Source organism: Eurytemora carolleeae, unplaced genomic scaffold, assembly GCF_000591075.1.
Source record: "Eurytemora carolleeae unplaced genomic scaffold, Eaff_2.0 scaffold41, whole genome shotgun sequence".
NCBI lineage: Eukaryota > Metazoa > Arthropoda > Copepoda > Calanoida > Temoridae > Eurytemora > Eurytemora carolleeae.
In genome coordinates, this window is record NW_019396234.1 from 285,417 (window position 1) to 305,293 (window position 19,877).

Genomic DNA, 19,877 nt, shown 5'->3' on the forward strand with positions numbered 1-19,877 from the left:
GTATTACGGAATTGATGAGCCCCAAAAACGGTAAAATCTGATGAAATCTATTATAAATATCTTTTATTTAATACTATATATATATATATATATGTATATATATATATATATATATATATCTTCTGGAGAAATACCTTAAAATCAAAACCATGACTTCGTTTATTAACACGGAATAAGAAAGGGGGGGGGGAGAGAGAGAGAGAAGCGAGCAGAGTGGAGAAAGGTTAGAGTGAGCAGAGGTAATCTTCTTTAATCTAGTTATGGTGTATAGTTTAAAATAGCTGTAAAATTGAAAAGTTATTTTTATTTCGTTCCTTGTTTAGGAGGAGGGGTGGGGTAATCATTGTAAAAAATCACATGTTTTACGTTTTTCAACATTTAATAGTTGTGAGTGTACACTATATACAGTTGACACTCAGCTGAGAGAAGGAAAGCAGGGTTATTCTTGTTTCATGCCTAGCCTAGGGGTCAGACTAAACAGAAGATATTATAGCTTTATTCAGCTGTAGGACGGATACCGGACACCGGTGATAATATCGGATAAGAAAATGGAAAGATGTTTTCTGTGTGATGAGACCAGGACGGCAAAGTGTCGTGAATGTAAAAGTGTTCATTTTTGTCATCTCCATCGATCCTCACATAAGGAACTAACCCTGATTTCTCCCCTTGCACATTGAACACTAAACCAGGGTTCATTAAGTTCGGGTCAAAATCTTTATACAAAGAAACAAATATAAACACCTATGATTCAATTTAAACGTAAAAACGGCTGAACCGACCGGGTCCAACAATTTTGAAGCAACTCGCATGACCCCAGGGTAGGTTTATGGATGCTCAGAATTTGATTTTGAAAATCCACGAAAAAATAAAATGAAATCCGCGAAATTTTTTTGTTTTGTTTTTTATTTTACGAAGAGAAATTGGTCACTGTCCACTGATAGGATGCTATATTGATATGACTAATAGACGATTGGACTAACGTACAATTGAACTAAAGTCATCCGTTCACAAACCGGTTTTTAGTCCATTTGAACATTAGTTCATATGAACAAAATAAAAATTGATTATTTTCAAATGAGCTAATTTTTTAAAAATTAATAAATATATACATTAACACATGGGGATCATCACTTTAGAGATCTGTTGCCGCAGTGCCGGCCCGATAGCCTGTCCTAGCCGAGGCGTTTGGCAACCTAGGATGTCCTAGCCGCAGCACTCGGCCCCCTTGTTTATCTAAGCCGCCGCGCTCGGTCCAGAAATTATCGTAATCTGACCTAACCCTCAAATAATAAAATTACACAATGTTATTTTTTTTGTTATAAAACTTGTTGTAAGGTAATCTTTTTTTATAAAAAGTTAGTCCAACGTTAGTCCAAATGAACATTAGTCCAAACGAACGTTTGTCCAATCGATCGTTAGTCCAATTGATATGACACCCACTGAGAGCTACAATGCAAAGTTGAAATAGACACCAACTATATATAAGAACAGAGAAGATCTAGAAGAGCTGTATCTTAAATCTGTATCCTATAGTTCAAATTGAAAGACATTTCTATGCGATCTTATTTATAAGAGATTAAGTGATGTAAATCATTATTATTAATAACTTTTTAAAAATATTTTCCGTATCCATTTGGATGGTATATGGGTATTGAATTTTGTTTTTGTTTGTTGTTTATCAGCTGCAGAATCTTATGATTAAAGACTATTTAATCCAACCTTACCTTATTTTCATTTCATAGCTGCAACGGAGAGCAGTTAACTTAATTAAAATATCCTTCCTTGTGTTTTTTATTTTATTTCTCCTCTCCCCTTTAATTTGAATTAGAAATAAAGAATCCCACAAATACTTTTAATTTAGAAACACTCCCTTTAAAGATATTGCCTTGTGGGTAGAGACGGGCATCATTTAAGGTCCGTTTTTATGGTGTTAGGTACTTTCCCAAAGGCATTTTCCCAAGAGCGACTTCCCAACTGACAATTTAGCAAGTGAAAACTTCCCAAATGTGCAATTTCCCAAGCGGCAACCTCCCAAAGGTTAGGTTAGGCCCTCTGAGGCACCGGAGGCTGCAATGGGGGCCGAGCGCTGCGGCTTGTATGGGCTAGAGGGCCGAACGCTGCGGATAGAACAGGCTTGGGGCCGAGCGCTGCGGTTAGGACAGACTTGGGAAGTTGCCGCTTGGGAAATTGCACATTTGGGAAGTTGCCACGTGGGAAAAAACCTTTAGAAAAGTACCTAACATCGTTTGTTACACTCAAGTTTTTTCTTACTCTTTAGGGGACTCCAGAACAATCTGAAATGTTAGGCCTATTTCAAATTTTTAACTCAATCATTATGCTAAATTTTTCCTCTGACCAAAGCTATTGATAAAATCGTTTTATTTATTTTTTTGAAAATTTTTTTGGTAAATATATTTTGCACAACGTAAGAAAATCAAACAAATAAAATCTTTTTAGCTGAGGGTCCAAAATCTCATATTCTTTTAGAGCATCTTTAAAGCAAAAAACTTTGAATGTTGCAACGCACCTTAACCCGATTTTTATCAGTATCTGTGGGCACCGAAGCAAAGAATACTAATAAAGCGATTTTCTCCTTAATTAAACTTAAGAATCATTAAATAATTTATATAATTTTCAATTCTATTCTTTCTTTATAAATTTCGATTCACAGTGATAACCAGAAAACAATGGAATAGAAAGACGACATTATTGCAATACTTAAGCGTTTTGATGTTTTTACAAACCAAATATTGTTACTAGAATGCAAAACACTTTTTAAGTAAAATGGGTCTTTTTATACTGTACAATTGCTATGTATAATGTTCATTGAACTATTTTAAGTCCTAACTTGAGCTTAAAGTCGTCTTCCTTTATCAAAGTTTTCTGGTTATCTCTGTATCACAAATTTATATTATCTTAAATCTCCCTTAGTTTTAGTTTTCACCTATAGTTAGAGAATAGAGTCCAGGTTTGAATATCAGGGTTTTGATTAGATCGGAGAGAATGGATCCTGCTCCTTTATCCGATCTGAAAAGTTTGGAGACGCAGGACGAGGTTTGGTGGCAACCAAGGATTATTCTCCGGGAGATGTTGTCTTTGCTCTGAAACCTGCAACATTAGGAAACCAAAACTTAAATAGGAACAAAATTAAAATATCTGAAAATTATAAAAGCGGGAGAAAATTTTTACAATTAAACTATAAATACGAAATCACGAAAGCTGTAAACCAGCAAAATCTGGTAAAATATAACAAACCTTTCATTTTTCAATTTGACGTACTTGTAACTTTAACTCCAAAAATACACTTTTAAAATTATTCAAACGTTATTAATTGAAATTACTGCAAACTAGAAATATAATTTGAAAACTAAATATTTAATGGCAAAAATGATTAAACTAGAAATAATCTGAAATGGTGATTTTCTATCCAAAGCATGATTTTTAACGTCCTAATAAAATATGTACATTTTTTCACCAACATTAGCTACCAGCCCTTTAGCCTTGAATCTATACTTTACATAAAATCATAAAAAATTTTAACGTTATTAATTTTCTTTAATTTATATTTTTGTAGATACTGTTCATCTCATAATACCAATTTATTAGCGATCGGCCAAGGATAGCACTAGTAAGTAAGGAAAAGTTAAGTAGGAGAATTTGAGAGAGAATTTTTTACGGAGCCAGTGAACACAGAGAACAAAAAAGATAGGAAAGGTTAGATAGAAGAGAAAAGACAAAAGAAACAAAATCAATTCTTAAAAGGAAAAAAAAATTTCCTTATTTCTTTCTTTTTACTTTTCATGACTGACTGAGAAAAGGACAAAAGAACATAAGTCAATTATGTTTGAAAATCCAGCTTTCTACAAGTCATTGGCAAATCAACGCTTCATGCGATTATTAAAAATCATATTATTAACCAAACCAAATAGTTAAGCCTAAGGAAAAAAAGGAAGCAAGATCAGCCCGCGCAAAATAAGTGTTCACTATGGTTTACAGGGTTACCCATAGTAAAGTTTTTAAGAGCAATGGCGCAACACAAAACGTTGGGGTGTATGACTTTTAACTAATCTTGAGCAGAACAAAATAATTGAAAGACTTTGATAACAAACTGGAAATAGATTTATTGATATTTCGTTTTTATTTGTATGCGTGAGCTTGTGCCCACAACTTTTATCCAAAAATAAATTATTAAAGTTAAAAATTAACGATCGGCCTTTATAATTTCAAAAGGTTTTTATCTTTAACTTGACTGATTAAAGTTTGAACTGACGGGACCATTTGAAATATTGTCTTATACCAATAAAAGAAAGTAAAAGTAAAATTCCTGCGACATGATTTGTACGATTTTGTGACCTCGCAGCTTCTCAAGCTTTGAATTTATGTACAAGTATGAGAAATCCATTGACATATGTTGACATATTAGAAATTCATAAAATTTTTGTTCCTCTCAGTAGTTCAACAATAGGAGGAGTAATGTTTAAAACATTTAAGATTTCAATCTTATATGTGCAATTTAGTTTAGTTTGCCGTGATCTATAGTTCTTGTTAGGACAAAAAAATTATTTCATCAAATACTTTCCAAACACTGTATTTAAAAAAACATGAGCAAAAATCTCAAATTAGAATTCTAAATACTTTCAAAAATCCCCCTATTCTATATTTATTTTTAAATGAGTAAATTCCTTTCAAGAAGGGAAAAATGAATTAGTCCTATACTTAAATTTTCTAATTGTTTTCAACAAAAATTTTAAATTAGAAATTTAAATGCTATTTATTTTTAAAGGAGTAATTCTCTACAAAAAGGAAATAATAAATTACTCCTATACTTAAATTTTCAAATTGTTTTCAACATGAATTAAACTGCAAACTTTTGATTAGCAAGCTTTGACTATTTGATCTTACAAAATTTATAATTCAAAAATATCAAAAAGGTCTTGTGCGGTATCAAGTAGCAAAACTTTAAATCTTCGAACATTAGAGTTAGAAGCGAGTAATCAGTGCCAGCCTTATTGAAAGACATTTTCTCCGAAAAAAAATACATATTTATGAAAAGGTGGATTTTAGAAAAGGCAATTAAAGATTGCTTAAAGCTCAGTAAACGTCATCACAGCTGGACTGTATACGTACAAACAGTTTCCAGTTTATAAGTAATATTTTAGTTTTAAAATAAAAAGACGATTACTCATTAAAAGGGGTTGGCAGGAATTAAAAATAAAATTTTCAATTTTATTGTTGAACTTAATTTTTTGTTTAAGTTTAATGTCAATGATGTGTTTTTAACAAACTAATTTCCTTTCTTTCTGTAATTTTAACTAAGCCAAAAGGGGAAATTACCTAAAGGGCAACTAAGCTAATCATCGAGAGGATTTCAGAAAAATATATAATGACGTACTTGTTATCTCCTCCCCATTATAAGTCATCAAGTCTAACCCAAGTACCACTTTACTAGAAGGTTAGTTAATAACCTAGAATTTTTAAAAAACCCTGAGGTCCTATCGGAGATAACCGTTTCTGATTATACAAATCAGCTGAACTGGCAGAAGTATAGTGACAGAAGCATCAGATCGAAATAATAACAAAAATAAACGGCATACGTACTATTGACACATTTATCCAGAGTATACGTGCAATAGTTCTCCTACGTCACCTTTTAAAACGCCATTTTTCTGTTTAATACTGCATGCAACTAAAACTAAATTTCATAAAATATTATAAGGTTTGTTTTAACGTTTAGGCCCATGTGTTCGGTAAGTATCAACTGAAATCAACTAAAATCACAAATTTTTCGGCAATAATAATAGCAGTTATTAACCAAACATAAGTACGATAAATATTACTATAACTACTGCATTAGGAGAGCTTAGATAGCTTAGAGCTGTTTAACAAATGTTTTAATTTAATGATTTTTTAGGATATGAATTCTCTTGTTATATAGTAAGTTTAGTTTATTTATTATTATTATTATTATTATTATTAAAGTGAAAATTCGGAGGGAGATATTTGAAGTATAAAATATATTGATCAAATAATTGAGACTTTGTAACTCGTCGGAGACCTTTTAAAAATCAAAAGTGTACACCATCAGGTTGCAAAGATATAGGGATTGGCTCAATTCCTTTGGTGGAAGATTAATTTATTAGTTTTCTTTATTTATCAGAAATGAATTATAAAAATACGAAGAAATCTGTAAAAGATTATATTTGAATTAAAGGATTACAGAAGTTGAGTGATAATGTTGAAACCAAATTCACGAAAAAAAACTAAATATTTGTTTAGTTCTCAAGTTCAATGTGTAAACTGCTTAATGGTTCTTCATGACAAGATGACCTGCTCAAAGTGCTCACTCCCTGTGTGTGATACAAAATGTGAAAGGAAGACATTGATTATATATATTTATACAAATAATGTATATATATATATATTCCTACAAATCATATAAATTTATATATTTATACAAATTACATATAACAATATCGTAATGGAAACAAACCCTAGTTAAGATTGTTAAATTGAACTAGAAATCTGATGAATGAATGTGATTTTCCTTTTGCTGTTGCTTTAACATATTTTCATATATCTGGATATATATCTTCTAAACAGACACTTCAATATGTTGCTTTAACATATTTTCATATATCTGGATATATATCTTCTAAACAGACACATCAGTATGTTGCTATAACATATTTTCGGGTTTCTACAGTATTGCCATCTTTTTCAGAAATTATTAAAAATGCCTTTGTCCCTTTAGAAACTGCAACTTATTTTTTCAATGTTAAGCGTTAAAAAAGTAAAAGATTGCTGAAGTGAAGTGTATCTCTTTTTTATTTTTTATTGTTTAAATTGTTATAGGCGTCAAATTAATACAACCTGGAAACCATCAATATATATCTGGTTTTGTTTTAGTAAATATTTATTGATGCACGAAACATTTGAGAGCACAAAATATGCGATTTTTATTCATTAATTTTTTCGCTTCGTTGTCAACCCTCTATGAAACGCCCTCTTTTTGATCAATGAACCCCTCTCAGAGGAGAACACCATCAAGCTGAGTGTCAGGTTCTACAAAAGATCCGAGATGGATTAAAAGATCAGCAAGGCGGAAGAAATCTTTACAAGGCGGAGATAAAGAACCTGACCTCCGCCGTGATGACGATACGCCTCTTCTCACTTAAATGGAGGTAAAGAATTGAATATAAAATATATATGCTTTTCATTAATAAAAGTTCTTGTTTACGTTAAATATAGAGTTAATGAACCATGAGAAAGCAACACCAGTATTTTAATGATTCTAGAAAATAAGACCTAGTTTTATAATTAATGAATCGTGGTAGAAACCTGGATTAGTATATGTGCAGGGTGTCCCACATCATATTGGACTGAGTATTGGGCTCGCATTTTAAAAACGATGATATCAATTGAAGATTCAAGTTTAGATTACTTTATGGATCCCGGAACCGGGGACCTTGTTTCTTTGTAAATAGATCATGGTGATAACTAGGATTAGTATTGATACTTTATGGATCATAGATCCTGGAACATGGTTTCATCACGTTAATGGATCAAAATGATAACTTGGATTAGCATTGATCCTTAGGGATCCTGGAACCTGGAACCTGGTTTCAATGTTAATGGATCATGATGGGAACCCGGAACTGTGGAAGAGTATTCTCCAAGCTTATAAAAGCATTCTGATCAAGGTATATCGTCTAACACTACAATTTTCAAAACAAAATAGCGTTATATAAATTCTCTTTCTGTTAAAATATTTTATATTCGAATAAACACCTGTGTTTAGGATCCAAGGTTTGAAGAAAATGAATTAAAACGTGTTTTCGGTATTCAATGTACTAACGGAGCTAATCTTCATCTTCCTCCAACCCATGGTCGAGGAGTTGGAGTTTATCCAATATTTGCATTACTCAACCACTCTTGCATGTAAGTTATATACAGGGTTATCCACTAAGAATGAGATTTAAAGACAACCAGGAACGTTTGAAATAAACCATCTAATGGTTGATATTGTTATTTTCTTAAACGCTGAAACCTCAAAGAAGTTAATTGGCTGCCTCAAACTCTATTTTCTAAAATATTATTTAAACTTAGACTACAATTGATGTACTAGAAGGCATAGTTTGAAATATCTAAGGTCCACAGTCTCTTCTATTTTTTTTAATACAGTGATAACCAGAAAACTCTGGAATAGGAGGCCGACTTGGAGACTCTAGTTATGACTTTAAAAAGTCTAATGAACATGAAACAATGCAATTATAAAGTGTAAACAGACCCACTTCAATTAATAAGTGATTTAAGATTTAATAACTTGCTAGTAAAGCTATTTTCTTTCTAACAACACTAAATGTACTTCAGTATTGGTTTAACATCGTCTTTCTATTCTACAGTTTTCTGGGTATCACTGTAGCTCTGTTCAAAAACCTTTATCCAGTAAACCAAATACATTATCAAGTACAATAAGTACAATAGGTGGCAACAGAGAAATGGATCAATAATACACGCGACGTCACATGTGTCAAAAATAACAAGAATAACGATATTTTCTCACACTGGTTGACATGTTTTCACAGGTTAAATAAAAAGTGTAAAAACAGAAAAAAAGAACTCATAAAACTGCACTTATTCTATTGTAAGATAAGCAATTTATTCTAAAATTTTCACTAATAATTTTGTCGGACACAAAAACTGAGTTGACATTTGTGACGTAAGAATACAGCTGTACTGAGAGGAGAATGTACAAATTCTACGTTGCCATCTATTGTAACTAGAATCTAATTGCAAATTGCAGTAAACTATATTGTGGAAAATAAGGGCGGTAACTTTCTGATGTAAGATTTCTGAAAGCCAGAAGCTGTCCTGATTCTCTAAACTTTATTTTAGTAATCATTTACACCCGAAAAAAATCGTAATTACGTAAATTGGACATTTGAATTTTTGGCCAAATTCATAAAATCAAAGATTTGGATGGATCAGGAAACTCCCAATCCGATCCAAATGGGAAGTGAACGCATGAAATAATTCACTAAGTTTGGAACCTGCAGCGTTGCCTAAATAAACAAGTTTTCCCTTTAAAAGATTGACTACTTAATTAGGAATTTTAAAACCAAGCTCAGGATAATCCCATGGTTCTACCGTTTTCCAATTAAAATTTGAGGCAAATCGGTCCAGGGATCTGCATCATCAGCCTGAAGGAGTCATGGGGGGTGATGAAGAGCTTCATGTTGGTGGGGCAGATCAACAGGTGCGTTGCGCTGAGTATCTTCATCATCATGAAGGAGCCAGGGTTGAGATGGAGTTGTGAATGTCTTGAGTGTTTATAGCTGACTGAATACTGGGAGGTGTAGAGAGGTGAGGAGCGAAGGTTACATGTGTGGTGTGCTTCATGGAGGAAATGGATCCTGTGTAAACACACATCTAGAGAATTAACATCGGCATTTGAGTCGGTGAAATCGTCTTCCTTATATTTCGAATTTATTTTAACAAATATGTATTTCTCATTCTGGATGGTATACAGAATAATGTTTTTCTTCTTGGTCGGATTCAGCTGTAAAATCTATTCCTTCCTTTTTGCTGTGCACAGCCTGAACCTGACGTTTTCTACAGGTTTATACTCCGGTTATAAATTAGTAGATTTTGATTTTTTCTTAAAATCTGAATCTGCTGCGCCTGCATCATTCATGTACATCCTGCATCATTCATGTACATCCTGCATCATTCATGTACATCCTGCAGTAATTTTGAAGAAAAAAAGAAGAAGAAAAAGAGATCTCCAAAGCATATTCCACAGTAAAGAAGTTTCTGAAATACGCTATATCTGCTTTTGAGAAATTAAATATATAAATTTAGAGTTGTTCAAAGAATTGTAACTACTGAGGATCGTCATGATAGACGTGAAACATTATGTTTAGTATAATTCTTTCTTTTACTAAAAATGTGAAGTTAAAAGCTGAAATATAAATATAAAGATATAGATATATCTGAAAACACAGATTATTTATATATATATAGATTTATACATACAATTCTTAATTCAGGTGTAATTCAGAAACCCTAGAGAGCGCCGAATCCCATTCTGTTGTAGTCAAAGCAAGATTTAAAATCGAGGTAGTATATATAAATATAGTTACTCACTATCCTCGATTTCTCTAAACATCGAAATGATTCTTAATTAAACGGAAAATTCCTGAACTGCGTGAATTATCTTAATATATTTTATACACTTCTTAAATCCCTAAAAACCCTTGAGCTTCTGCAGTTAATTCTATGAAATGTCTCCTGTTTTAGCTACGAAATGTCTAAATTCCTGGATGACTCTCCGTAATGTCTGAATTCTTAAAACCTCTGAACTCTTGGTTAACTCTTTGAAATGTCTAAATCTCTTAAACCCCCTGAACTCCCGTTTAACTAAAAAATGTCTTGATGACTCTCCGAAATATCTGAATTCCTTTAAATTTCTTAACTCTTGGTTAACTCTCCTAAATATCTGAATCGCTGAAACCTCTGAACTCTTGGTTAACTTTCCTAAATATCTGAATCGCTGAAACCTCTGAACTCTTCTTTAACCCTCCTAAATATCTGAATCCCTGAAACCTCTGAACTCACTCATGATTAAAGCACCAAGAATATATTTTAGACTGGAGAGGAGATATCAACCTGCTACTTGAAGCCAGAGCAAGCAACTTTTGCTCGTAGACAATTCCTCTTCAATAAATGGAATTTCTGGTGTTCATGTCGTCGTTGCTCCGATCCTTCGGAGTTGGGAGCATTTTCTGGAGGTAGAAAGATTTCAAGACTTTTAAACAAAAATATTTAGTTTTAAAAAAATTTATTTTTTAAAAAGAGAACAAAGTGTGTTTTAAAAATCGTTTATAATGTTAATTGTAAACGTAATTGTGCTCACAGCAAAAGAGCACACAGAGATAAGTCACTTATTTTCCATATTTGTTGAGATACCCTGTATAACAGGTATGGTCTGTTTGAATGGTAGATGTGGAGGTCTCCTTCTCCCTTGTTCCCCTCTAGAAGAAATATCCCCCTGGTTCTGCCAGGATTGCAGAACACAGTTCTCCTGGCACCAGATCTCGAATATTCTAGAACAAACTCTGCTGGTGAGTCACTTGTAAAAACATGGATATTTTGTGAATAATTCAGATTTAGTTTACAGCATAATTAACTCATTAACTCGTCTTTAATATAGAAACCTTGAACATTGAAATTTGCAAAAGAAAAGAATTGAACTACAGTTTTATGTTTGCAGTTTACTTCATCTAGCAATTAGGAACCCATGGGCCTCGAATTCGGTTGAAACAAAGAATGATCTTAGTCTGGCTTAAAACTTTAAAGTTAAGCGAGTTGACTTTCATTGGTAAAACTTCAGACAGAGCTGAGTTCCCAAGCTAATTTACAATATAAACTATAGTTTTCCAACTGGGCAGATTTTTAAAGAAATTGGAAGCCGACATTTGCTCGAAAAAGTTGCTGATCCTCTCTCTAGGAGGTTGAGAGTGCAGGAAGTGGAGGAAGTGTTGAAAGATTGGAAGAACTTATATTTACTCTTCGTCAATATCTTTATCATACTCATTATATGTTAATACAGGTAACATATATCTAAATTAGAATTAAGTAGATATTTAATAGGTTAATTGATTAACAAACCCCCTTTTTATTCTGCTATTTAGGATATGAATTATTTTAAAATTAGATGGAGTGAGCTATTTGCAGACTGGGTCGAGTTTGAAATGTCCTAATGCCTTGACCTTTGATTTTACCTCCCCATCTCACTTATTCTTTTTTGTAGCTCTATACGTGTACATTTTAGAACTATAAAGTAATTGTTTTAGCCTTTCATTTTTTTAGAGTATTTTTATTTATAAATAGAGACAGAAGTAAGCGATTTTATGCACTTAAAAATTTAACAAACAGACTTTCTGTTATAGAGTCATCTTAATTTTCTGTTCTTTTAAAATTGCATTTATGGATTTACACTTAACAGACAGTTGCACTTAAAATTATACAGATGACTATTCATCAAACATAAAGTATAATTTTGAAAGGCAAATTAATATCCTTGCATTTAGCCTTTACAGGCCAATTAGTACTTTTTAAATGGAATATTTAGGACAGAAATGCTCGAGTTAGATTGTATTTTTAACAGAAATATCAATTATAAATCTAAAAATAAAATATTTTATCTTAAAAGAACTTTGAAAATTAAGCTGTAATGTAAAGAATTTATTTCTTTATAGTGCGACAGGGGATGGTTTTGAAGTTATAATGACGCGGCACCAATCATTTTTGATCTTAATCCTTCAGTCTGTAATTTATAGCGCTCAGACGATTTCTTCCCCCTCCCTTTGGCCGGATGGACAAATTTCTCCTACTTAAGACATTTTACTCATACACTCAGTGATGCAACTAGGGGGGAGGGGGGCGAACCTACTTTGTCCCCCACCCTAGCATATTTCGCCCCTCTCGCCCCTCCCTCACTTGACTCCAAATTTTGCCAATTTTTAAGAGAATACAACAATTTTTTTTTGGGCGCTTCGCGCATCATTTCTAATAAAATTTCAGACTGTTTCCTTGTTTTCGACTTCAAAAAAGTCAGTCATACTTATTTTATCCTCCCAAAAAAAAGACTGTATATATGTTACTTCTCATGAGTATTACAATACATATACCATTTAATGTTATACAAAATCTGAAGAATAACAAGAAGTATAAGGATTATATCGGATTACCAGGACTTTTGCAGACTTTATGAGGAAAACAGGAATGAGCCCCTTACTGGCAAACAAGGACAGAGGGACTTCGATCAGAAAGACTATTAGTATTATGGATTATGGACAGGCGAAAGATATAGTCAAGTACTGCCAGGAACTACTTACTACTTAGGATTGTACAGACCTACAAGTAAGGGACTATATAGTTGACTCTTTAAACACAAGAACAAGTAATGGATATTATAAGAATTTGGTATATTATTGAGCACAGAGCCAACCCTTAAACAATTAAAAAATGCGTTTTTTACATTTACCCCCCCCCCCCCTCCTAACAAGTTAGGCAGTTTTCAGCATTGTCTATTAATCCTTGGAAACCAGTTGAACTCAGTTTTCTCCAGGTTGAGCAGAGACTTCTACTTCAGTATTGGGATAGGAGCAAAGGAAATAAAGAGAAGATTTCAAGACCCGTCCTTGATAGAATTATTCAGGTCATCATAAAACACGTAATTTTTCTCAAAAATAAAATATTTTTAATTTTAAAATTATAAAATTTTGTATTTTACTTTTTCAGTTGAGTAAAAATATACTAGTTCAACAGGAGCGAACGGATCCAGGTATCAAATCAAATCATCATTAAATCATATATTTTTCTGCATTAAACTTTCCCTCCCTTCTGCTAATATTTCTATTAGAAATGATTTATAATTAAGGAGAGAGTAGACAGAGAAGAATATTAGAAGAAATCTATTATTCGTCAATACTGGAGAGAGGTTGCAAGGTAATTAATGTACAACTGTTATGAAACTACAGATTAGAGATTTTAGAAACATGACAAACCATTTGTTATGTTTATTTGGGATAATTAGTTCAATATAACGTAATTTAATAATTTTCTAGATTTCTCTACGAGAGACACCTAGCGGCCAAATAATCGTCCTCATCAAAAAAAAAGTTTAATTGAAATTATCCTAACATTTTTTGAAATTCATTTATGACAATTAAATGAATTAAAATGGGCTCTACGCTCTTAAGCATTATAAAAAAGCATTTTTGACAACTTTGTATAAATTTTTGAATTTTTTTTATAGGCAGTCCCTTTAAAAAAATCTGCGGAACTATTTTTTACTCAAAATTAGATGAGTAGAAAAACTAAAGTGCGGGAACATAATTGCTCTATCACACCCAAAGAGAATAGAATATATATTAGAGGGGAATTTACTAGAAAAAGTGTAATGGCCATTTTGCTGTACTGTTTCCATACTGCAGGTGTACTTCACATATTTATGCTATATAACCTTTTAAATCAAATGATGTTTTTTATTCACCTTATTCATTATAAAGTTTATTTAACAGCTTTAAAAAATTCGAAATTGAAATGGGTAGTCTATGGAACATACTGTATTAATATACTCTACTGCATATAATTTGTGAACATTTACATGATTTGTACAATTTGAACTCCCTTTCAGGCTGAAAGGGACTGAAAAAATACATACCGAGAGATTCTCTGAATTTCCCCTAATAATCTCTTTGATCACACCTTAAAATCTTGAACATATCAGATGAGTAGTTTCGGAGAAAATGTGCAAATTTAATTTAAGAAATTCCGCAATTTTAGTTTTTAAAATAATCATTAGAAGCAAAGTTTTGTTTGCAATGGCTCTTTATTTTTTAACAGAGCAGAGAATATTTATTATTACTTTGAAATACAGCAAGAACAAGGGAAAAGAGGATTTTAAAAAAAAATATAATTGCGGATTTTCTGAATTTAATTTTGCGCATTTTCTCCAAACATTTCCTCAGAGAATTATTGTCTTAGGATTTCAAGCTCGGCGTAATTACACGGGAGAAACTTCAGAATTTTATACTCTGCAAACAGGCCAGGATGAAAATTTGACATTTTCGCTTTTTTTTATTTGTTAGAAATAAATATTTTTACATTTTTATGCAAATTGTTAAGTTTTAAATTGTTATATTAATAAAGCAAGCAGTATCAAATTATTATATGTTTAAAGTTGTTAATTATTTTTAATCAATTAAATCTAAAGGAAATGAGCATTTGCAACAAACTCTGATTTTCTATTCCCTATATCTTTGCAATCCAATGTCGTAGACCTTGGATATTTCAAACTATAAATTCTGTAAGATCAAATAATCTAAGTTTGAAATATCAAAGGTTTACACAATCAGGTTGCAAAGGTTTAAGGAATAGAAAATTTGAGTTTGTGACGAAGACTCAATTATTTAAAATGTTGTGTATCAAACAAGAATAGTATATAGCAGGTAACAAAGAATTAATAAATTTAATCCAAACGATTTTTTATTATAGTCATCAGGAGGAAAGGTTTATACGACAGATATTGGGCCCAATTTATACATGTTTACCATTTATTGAAAAATGTATTAGTTTATATGGTTTTTCAAATTGAAAAGGAGAAATGATATGTGTTTTTATGTCAAATTTGAAGATGAATGAGATAAACATTTAACACATATTTACGTTTTGAATGTTTTAGTTTTTAGAAGATTTATCATAGTTTAAGATGATTTACTGTTAAAATACACACAACAACTGATAATGGCTGAGTCTTAAAGGAAAAGTTCTTAATAAAGGAAAAGGGGAAAAGGGGAAAAGAGGTAAAGGTTGATTGTTTCTAATCTTTTGTCACCTATTGTTTTTATTAAGAATCACCCTGTGTCCGAGTTTAATGAATTTATCTCGTGTCTCAAATCCCTCAAGAACTGGTTTCGATCTTGAAAATTTGAATAAGAGAAACCAACCAAATTTAAGCCACGGCTTAAATTCTTTAAATTCGTCCTCTGGACTACTAATTTTGTTTCTTAAATTTGAATTTAATCTTGTTTTAGTCTATAATTCGACAATCTTTAAATTGAGGAGGTGAATTTCTTACACCTCAGTGGAATTTTAAACTTTGAAAAAATCTAATATTGAAAAAAAATAATTTCGAATTCAAAAAAATTCAGCCAATTCGATCCAGCCGTTTGGCCAGCTATATCTAATAAATAACTATATCTAATATATAGCTATATCTATAGTAATTAACAGCTTGCATTAGGAAAAAGGCCAAATTTTTAAGTCTGCGTGAGTTAAATTGATAAACAACTGTTTCCGGACAAATAAAAAAATCCAAGATGTCAGATTTTTTTAATCAAAATTACAACTAAAATTATTCAGTTCATTGAATCCAAATATTACCATGGATCAACATGATTAAGCTGGTAAGGATGGAACTAACATTGATATTAATGTCATCCAATATCTTAAATCCACAGTTGATAATTAATATCCTGAATCCACAATTAGTAGTAAGGGTATGGAACACTCAATAATAGTAATTAGTATCTTAAACACTTAATTAGTAATTAGTATCCTGAATCCACAATTAGTAATAAATATCTTAAACATTTAATTAAGAATTAGTATCCTGAATCCACAATTAGTAATTAGTATCTTGAACACTTAATTAACAATTAAGATCCTGAATCCACAATTAGTAATTAGTAACCTGAATCATCAATTAGTAGTTAATATCCTGAATCCACACTTAGTAATTAGTGTCTTGAACTTTATATAGATAATTAGTATCTTAAACACTTAATTAGTAATTAGTATCCTGAATCCACAATTAGTAATAAATATCTTAAACATTTAATAAAGAATTAGTATCCTGAATCCACAATTAGTAATTAGTATCTTGAACATTTAATTAACTATTAAGATCCTGAATCCACAATTAGTAATTAGTAACCTGAATCCTCAATTAGTAATTAATATCCTGAATCCACAATTAGTAGTTGGTAACCTGAATCCCCACACGTAGTAGTTAGTGTCTTAAACACTCAATAAATAATTAGTTTCTTAAATACTTAATTAGTAATTAGCACCCTGAATCCACAATTCACAAATAATTAGTATCTTGACTCTACAATTATTAATATAATTAATAATTAGTAAATATCCTGAGCATTCAATTATTAATTAATATTTTGAACACTCAATTAATAATTAGCATCATGAAAACTCAATTGTTAATTAGATTTTCAATCTACAATTATTAATTTAAATCCATATTTCATAATTAGTATTATGCTTTAGCATAATAAAGGTGACATAAGAAAGTTAAACCTTAAATTTACACATTACAGCTCTGTATATAAATATTTACAGGATATGAATGATAATTTGTTTTTGTTCTTGTTGTTTTCAACAGATGGCAAACTAATTACTTAAACCTATTTTAAGACCTGAGCTTCATGCAAAGAGTTACAAGAAAACAATTTTACATATTATTTATTAGTATTTTCAAAAATGATATAACAAATGTGAAACTTACCTGTGTGCGTCTTGCAAAAATATATTAAAAAAAGTTAGATTATAGAAAAAAAACATTTAAACTTTCTTATCTCTTTTCAAAAGAAAATTTATAGAGCATTCCTAAAGATTCTGAAATTCAAATTCATGTAATAAAATGAAAACTTCGCCAAGCTCGGAGAGAAATAGTAAAAATTTTGTAAAATGCGTTCTTTGAAAAATGAAATTTTCTTGAGAGGAAACCTGCTTTACAAGTTAAACTGTTTATACTTCTGGATTCATATATTAAGGTTTATGAATTAATTAGGTATTTTTATCCAGAACAGTTTAGTTAGTTCATTAAGTTCGTTTGACTAAACTTTTTAACAAATCAATTAAATCATGTTCATCTAACCAGGTTTATCTAACCTGAGCTGAAAACTTTAGAATGGTGGATATCAGGATTAATGCTTAATCCACTTTTTTTTTTAATCTCCAGATTAATTAATCTAGAGATTAATAATAAGAGAAGAACAAGCATTATTTAAACTGGATATTAAGAAAAAGAGGAGTTTAAGCATTAATCTCGATATCCACCATTCTAAAGTTTTCAGCTCAGGTTTATCTAACCAGAGCTGAAAACTTTAGAATGGGATATCCTTAATCCCGATCGGTTAATTAATCTTGAGATTGATAACAAGAGGAGAACAAGAATTATTTAATCTGAAGATTAAGAAATAGAGGAGATCAAGCAATAATCCCGATATCTACCATTCAAAAGTTCCCAGCTCAGGTTTATCTAAACAGGGTTATCTAACCTGCGGCCTTCGTTAAAGAATACATCAAGAATATTTCATCTCGTAGAGCTGGGAACTTTAGAATGGTGGATATGAGGATTAATGCTTAAACCTATGTTTTTGCTAATCTCGAGACTAACATAATCTCAAGATTATGTTAGTCTTGAGATTAAATATCTAGATCAACAAATTGGATTCTAAGAACGCCAGATTGGTTCGTTTTCCTAACTGGAAGGGCCTTCACTTAATTTCTCACCCATTCATTTATTAATAAAATTAGTTAAAATTGGTTACAAAAGAATCTCAAACGTATTATTAAACATTTTTCTTCACCGATTGATATACAAAATGGCCGACAACAAATTCTTGATTTGTTAGAAATTGCGGATTTCTCTCATGGGATAGAATTATTTTTCAAGGCTGTCATTGGTCAATGCAATTTACGAACTATATTCCTGCACTCTCATTGGAGAAAACAATGTACGGATATCCAAAGAGAGAGATAAAGAGTGGATTAACGACTAAAAATAAAAGTTTCCACCGTGGATATTTGGATAAAATAGTTGGGATTAAAGGTTATCCATTCTAAAGTTCCCAGCTCAGGTTATCTACTTAAACAATATATTTTTTTGTATATTCATAAAGCAGTACAAATGTTAGAGTAGAGATGAGTCATACTTATATGTGTGTTTTTAAAGAACGAAAATCCTATTCTTTCGGGAAATTACAATTTTTTTTTCGCAAATGAAATAGCAGCAAACTTTTGTGAAAATATATATATTTTTTTTTTTTGAAGGAATTACTTAATTTTTGGAATAATCCTTACTTTTATTGGAAAACGAAGCAGTTGTGTCTTAGTACTTTAGTACTTAGACAATACAACTCATCGTTCATTCGCACAATTGGTCTACAAGATTTGTCCTGGGATATATCCGAGGCATTCTCACTAATTAACTGATGAATAAATTAGGAACCCTGCAACCACTCAGTACAGTAATCTTTCTTTGATTGACGTATTTAGAACGTCATCTACAATAAAACTAAAAGGAGAAATGACACAAATTTTCAAGAAAGATTCACGTCTTCATTTTTGAAAAATAAAGATAGAACCTCAAGTTCAAGTTCAAAGGGAAAATGGCGGGAAAAAAAGGAAGGAAATGATAAACAAAAAAAACTAATTCATCACCAAACTCAGGATGGTTATTACCTATATATATTCAGGCTCAATTTGTACCTGAAATCTGGAAAACCTACATTTTCTCAAAAAACGAGAAAATGCGGGAAAATATTCTCCTTTCGGTTGAGAAACTATTTAAATTCTAAAAAGTAAGTATAACTTGTCTAAATACAAATAACAGCAATCTACTATCAACATGTTTGGCGGTCAAAACTTGTTAACCCTTTCAGAAAGTATATAATCCGCAGCTTTTCCAATCTGACGGAATAAGTAAATATCTGAATATCTCTGAACGTCCCACCAATTAGAAGCCCAAAAACACTGGTAATGTCCTATGATAATGATAACTCACGGATTTATTTTATGGAGAGGATATATATATACATGCTTGTTTTTACAATGATGTCACTTTCAAGTAAAATGTATTATTTATATACATACATAAATAAAAATTATAGTTTAAATGAGAAATGACTTTGTGAAAATCTAGGGGGTCCACCCCCCTTAATTTCACTCACGGGGGGTAATTGACTGTCACCACCCCCACTCTGAAACCGCCATGCTTACATATTGTATAACAACATGTCTGTAATTAAACAAGTTGCACCGTTATGAAAATTGAACAATTTATTGCAGATTTTTATCTATTTTTGTTTCTGTTCTAAATTGATAAAAATTGTTTGTTTAAAACTTGATTCTTGTCTTTTTTGAAAGTATTTTTAAGAATAACTTTTTGATTTTCATTTTTATATCACAATCTTAAATTTTCATACATTTATTGATTTTGAATGAGCGCTTTTCTTAGAGTCTGCAATTATTATTATAATTATAGCATGCAATGGAAGGAGTTCGCATCG

The 19,877-nt window shown here is 31.2% G+C and overlaps 1 protein-coding gene across 1 annotated transcript; it reads left to right on the forward strand.

Moving 5' to 3' along the window:
- Window positions 1-150: 150 nt before the first annotated feature.
- LOC111698865 (protein msta) lies at window positions 151-14,736 on the forward strand. Its single transcript, XM_023469333.1, has 15 exons — window positions 151-644; window positions 2,994-3,120; window positions 5,735-5,747; window positions 6,277-6,372; window positions 7,032-7,181; window positions 7,598-7,700; window positions 7,799-7,938; window positions 10,050-10,119; window positions 10,649-10,790; window positions 10,981-11,123; window positions 11,510-11,611; window positions 13,133-13,222; window positions 13,306-13,348; window positions 13,445-13,512; window positions 14,554-14,736. The coding sequence occupies exons 1-15, from the start codon at window positions 549-551 to the stop codon at window positions 14,629-14,631; spliced, it is 1,461 nt and encodes a 486-aa protein (XP_023325101.1). The 5' UTR covers window positions 151-548; the 3' UTR covers window positions 14,632-14,736.
- Window positions 14,737-19,877: the final 5,141 nt, after the last annotated feature.

Coding starts and splice junctions, on each gene's coding strand:
- LOC111698865 (XM_023469333.1), top strand. CDS start 549: ATGGAAAGATGTTTTCTGTGTGATGAGACCAGGACGGCAAAGTGTCGT. Junction 7,701..7,798: donor ATAAAAGCATTCTGATCAAG/GTATATCGTCTA, acceptor ACCTGTGTTTAG/GATCCAAGGTTTGAAGAAAA. Junction 10,120..10,648: donor AAGCAAGATTTAAAATCGAG/GTAGTATATATA, acceptor AATATATTTTAG/ACTGGAGAGGAGATATCAAC.